At 34.2% G+C, this 4867-nt stretch overlaps 1 protein-coding gene across 1 annotated transcript; it reads left to right on the top strand.

Annotated features, from left to right (window-relative positions):
* The first annotated feature begins 353 nt into the window (after positions 1-353).
* On the top strand, positions 354-1415 carry LOC108568562 (U3 small nucleolar RNA-interacting protein 2-like). The gene has a single exon (XM_017929733.1). It carries the CDS (start codon positions 354-356, stop codon positions 1413-1415), a length of 1062 nt encoding a protein of 353 aa, XP_017785222.1.
* The last annotated feature ends 3452 nt before the right edge of the window (positions 1416-4867 follow it).

Genomic DNA, 4867 nt, shown 5'->3' with positions numbered 1-4867 from the left:
AGAAACAGAGATGAAACCATGTAAAATTTTCGATATATGACGTGTTTATATAAAAAAAATACGTAATGATCTAAGAATTCTAGGCAACCAAAAAACAGTTATTAACCTCAAAGTTCACGATTTGACGTTAAGTGACTAGCAAAATGCAATTTTCTTATCAAATTACGTGCGACATTTTATCTCATTTTAAACAAGGAAGAGGTGATAATAATGTATTTGATGCAGCAATCACTAATAGTGATAAAGAAAATGACGAGAGAAAAGACATTGGCATTTCCGAAGATGAATGCGAAATACAGAGAGAGAAACGAATAAGATTAACCGAAGATTACACAAAGAATGTTACAATTTATATGAACAATGCAAGGAAGAGTCAATTTCCAATAGATAAACATTCTTTTGATCTAGATGAAGAAGGTATAAGTATCTTAAAATGTAGAGAACATAAGACGAGCATTACGTGCATTTGCGTATCGTCTAACAACAAATATATATTTTCGGGAAGCAAGGATGGAGCTATAGTTAAATGGTCTTTGGAGAAGAGAAGCAAAGAAGGAAGTTTACCATTTGCCTACAAAGAAGATGGTAAAGAAATTAAAGGTCATTCAAGAGGAATCCTGAGTATAGCTATATCTTCAGATAACAAATATTTAGCAGTCGGCGATGAAACTATGTATATACAAATTTGGGATCCGCAAAAGCTAAAGCACATCCATACATTGAAAGGACACCAAAGCTCTGTAACTGCTATAAAGTTCAAATTAAGGAGTAATACGTTATACTCGGCGAGCAAGGATAAAATTGTTAAAGTCTGGGATTTGGATGAAATGGCTTACGTCGAGAGTGTATTTGGACATACGGATGCGATAACAGCCATCGATGTTCTTAGTGCAGATAGGGTTATAACAGCAGGAGGTCGCGACAATACTTTGAGGATTTGGAAGTTCTGCGAAGAAACCCAATTGATTTACAAAGGACACAACGGGAGTATTGATTGCGTCGTAATCATCGACGAAGGTCATTTCGCATCTGGTGGAGATGACGGACAAATTTGTGTATGGAGAATAGGCAGAAAGAGACCTGTGTATGCGGTGAAAGATGCGCATGGTGTGAATCAGACAAATGGCGAAAGTTTCTGGATAACATCTTTAGCTTCGTTTATTAATAGCGATCTTCTTGCATCAGGATCTGAAGACGGTTACCTGCGTTTGTGGCGTTTGGAAAAAGGATTCAATAATGTGACGATGTTACGTAAAATACAGATTGTTGGAGTTGTCAATGATTTGAAATTCACGAATGATGGAAAATGTTTGTTGGCTGGTGTTGGTAAGGAACATCGGTTTGGTAGGTGGACTGTTAAGAAATCTGCTAAAAATTCAGTTGTTCTAATCCCTGTTCTTCATAATGTTTTGTAAACTATTTAGTTTTATATTATATAAGTAGATATTCCTTTGCCCAGATATATTTATTTATTTTTAAGTTATTTTATTTATTTTAGAGTATTATATATTATATATATTGTTTTCATTTCTTTCAGGGTTTATAGTGTCTTAAAACAGAATATAAGTGTTTCATATAGGAATAAAATTGATGTTTAAATTCTAAGTAATATATATTTTTTTATTTCCTTTTATTAAATGAATGAAACAAAAAAAACATATTTTCACTACTACTTGATTCATTAAGGCTATTATCCTCTTACCGAAAAAAAAGTGTCGGATGAATGCCAATCAAAGTTCAGACACGATTTATACCCATAATAGGGTCACTAATAGAAGAAACGAAGCGGTGAGCATTTTTTTTAAAGCTTATTTTATTTTTTACAATGTGAGTAATGCCATTGAAATGGAGTGCGTGGGGTGGTTGTGTGTGTGTCGTTGCACAGTTGAGTGGGGTAATATATATTTTTTTTTTCATGGGACGTGTTGTATTTTCCTAGGAAACCTTGAAATTTCCTCTCCCGTTAGGTTTAACTTAGTCACCCGGCTCGGGTCCGTTTTTTTTCCTTCTAGCTATATATATATATATACTTTAAACGTTGCCGGAGTTGACAGCTGTCGGCCACAATGTCGCGGTTTTCGACTCTGCCACCCCCCACAAAACCAATTTTTTTATCCGCCACGAAAGAGGGGCTGTTTTTATATATCTATCTATATATATTTGGGGCTGCTGGGGTGGCGGCTCCTTATTAAGATATGACGACTGATTGACAAATTGTACTTTTAACTGTAAAATGATTTGCATGTCATCAGAATAATTCGGATGTTTTGCTCTTTCTTTCTCTCACTCTCCTCTAGCTGTAGTGTTCCACTCCTTTATATCGGGATGCGTGCGTAGGGGGACGGTTGTATTTGCGCTGAAAGAGTCAGCAGGTTTTTGAGTTTTCCAGGACGAAGTCAGGGGCTTTGACAATACGCACTTAAGTGAGTCGGCGGCTCGGGGGCATCATTTACATAACAAGAGGCCGACGCACCGCCGCCAAATTCAACGTGAAACATCCAATAAACGACCCCCACACCCCGCTTCACGTTTCCTTGCCATTCTATCTATCATAGTCCCTCTCTTTTCCTCTCACTACCCTCAGTTTTTGTACAAACGCACGCGTACTCTCTTTGTGTCTCTCGCATTTTCTCTATGACTGTCATTAGTGAGCGCTGCCGCCCCCCGACTCTCCCCCCCTAATTGGTGCGGACATGTGGATATTACAATATCAACACTCGTTCCAAAACCAAATTGGAAAATGCTCCCTTCTCTCGTACTCTCTCTTTTACCCTTGCCTACCATATATATATGGATGTGCTATAGTCGGCTACCCCAAAACCGCATATTACTTAATTACTACAGCGTAGACAATGCACGATTAATGTTATGTGTTTCATGTGGCAGCGCGTGTTCGGAATCACCTCAACGCGTAGTTACATTGCCATTCCATATTCCTCGAAAAACGTTGATTCCACACAGAAAAACTGCCGTTTTCAAGTTGCCACTGGTTAGCACATAATGCTACGATGCGGCACATCAATTTCAATTCAGTATTGATTTCAGATTTCATTCATTTCCACGTTTTCTAAAGTCAGGAAAAACATCTATATTTGTATATTAAATTCAATAGATAATAACAAAAACAAAATTATCAGAAAAATTTCTGTTTCACTTACAAATTTCGAAGAATTTTCTGTTTACTAAAACACTTATTTTTATTTATATAAAGTTAATAGATACTTGTTTTTATGAGTCCTAAAGTAACGAACGAAGTTTAAACAACATAATATCGAAAAGTTTTCGATTGCATATAAAAACACGACATAAAAAAGCTTAAATTCTTTAAATTTTATTTTTTATTACTAATTACTAGTATAAAAATTAATTCCTAAATTATTTAAGTGTTTTGTATTTAAGATTTCTAATAGATTAATTTTAAAGCGTGCCGCTGATCTATCAATAAACGATTCGACCTTTACGTTTTTATCGAGACTAACAATCTTAAAAGGATGACGAAAACGTTATTTTTTTCTAAAGTAACAATATAAGAACATCGTAAGGCTTAAAATTACCTATCGGACACTAAGCTTATTAAATCCTGGAAATTCGGCGATTCCGAGATCCTCTTATCGAGATTTCCAATCTACAGTCTTCAAGAGCTCAAGCAAAATGAGAATGTTGCCGATTTTTTTCCTGATGCCTTCGAGCTATAACTTTATAAAAGAACTATCTTTGTTGAAAATCTTTGGTAGTGATTCATAGTTGTTTTTTTTTTGTATTGATTATTATATTAATACTAATCAACATTTAAAACCAAATGTATTATATTAAGTATATTAGTTATGGTTTGAATATAATAAATTAAGGATTAATTATCTATTATTAGAATATTCACAATGAAGAAAAGCTATTAGTCGTTTAGCAATCATATTTGACAAAACGTAATCATAAATGTATTTCACATTGATTACAAACTCATTCAATTTTTTGTTTAGTAACATATTTATTTTTATTTATAGAGCAAAGATATACCATTAAAACTTTTATATTTTGATAGAGTAAAATTGGTTCTAACACGAATCACATATTGTTTTGTTATAACTATAATATTAATTTAATGAATACTGTTCCCATAACATAATATCGATATAATTGATATTTATGTAGTTCATTTGCATGGTAACTTCATTGATTGAGTGCACCGGCCACCTGTTAAGGATAGACATTTAGGAAGCATATACATAAATTCATGCAATAGTGTTAAGTTAACTTTAGAACAAATGGAATGGATTTATAAAACAAAAATAGATAGTTAAGAAAACGCGTCGTGGGTGTTGAAGATCGGTGAAATTTTGCTAAATAGAGAGACTAATGAAATTAAAATATATTAGATTTTTTGGAATAAACAGTTTTATAAAAGATAGAGGTGATAGAGGGTAAATTTCTATTAAAACAATTTAATTTGTGAAGCTTGTACGTGAAAGTATTTGTAAAGGATTCACTAGTATTTGATGTGAAGATAATGGTTGTTCGAATGAAGTACTTCTTTTTTGGTTGTTGTTGTTTGTTGATGTTAAGTATGGAAGATGTAAATTAACGATGGAGTGTGTTTGAACGGAGACAATAATAAAACATCCCCGTGCTATTGTGAACGTCGCAATCAATAGGTTTTATCGATTAGAGTTCCTAATAACAATAAATTCGTGGTTAATGTGTCGACGTCGGGTTGTAAATTTCCGAAGTCGAAGTCCGGAGACAATGCGAATTAATAAGTAGGCAGTGTGGTCATATATAAATAAATTTCGTTTGCCGCTTGTCGTGGCCGTCGTCGCAGTTGCCTTTTGTCTTGGACTGTTTTCTGGATGCGATCACGTTGGGGGCATTT

The sequence above is a fragment of the Nicrophorus vespilloides genome, unplaced genomic scaffold (assembly GCF_001412225.1).
Source record: "Nicrophorus vespilloides isolate i.1.1-1 unplaced genomic scaffold, Nicve_v1.0, whole genome shotgun sequence".
NCBI lineage: Eukaryota > Metazoa > Arthropoda > Insecta > Coleoptera > Silphidae > Nicrophorus > Nicrophorus vespilloides.
Note: the sequence above shows the minus strand (reverse complement) of the source record. Positions and strands in the feature narration are given on the sequence as shown.

Coding starts and splice junctions, on each gene's coding strand:
- LOC108568562 (XM_017929733.1), top strand. CDS start 354: ATGAACAATGCAAGGAAGAGTCAATTTCCAATAGATAAACATTCTTTT.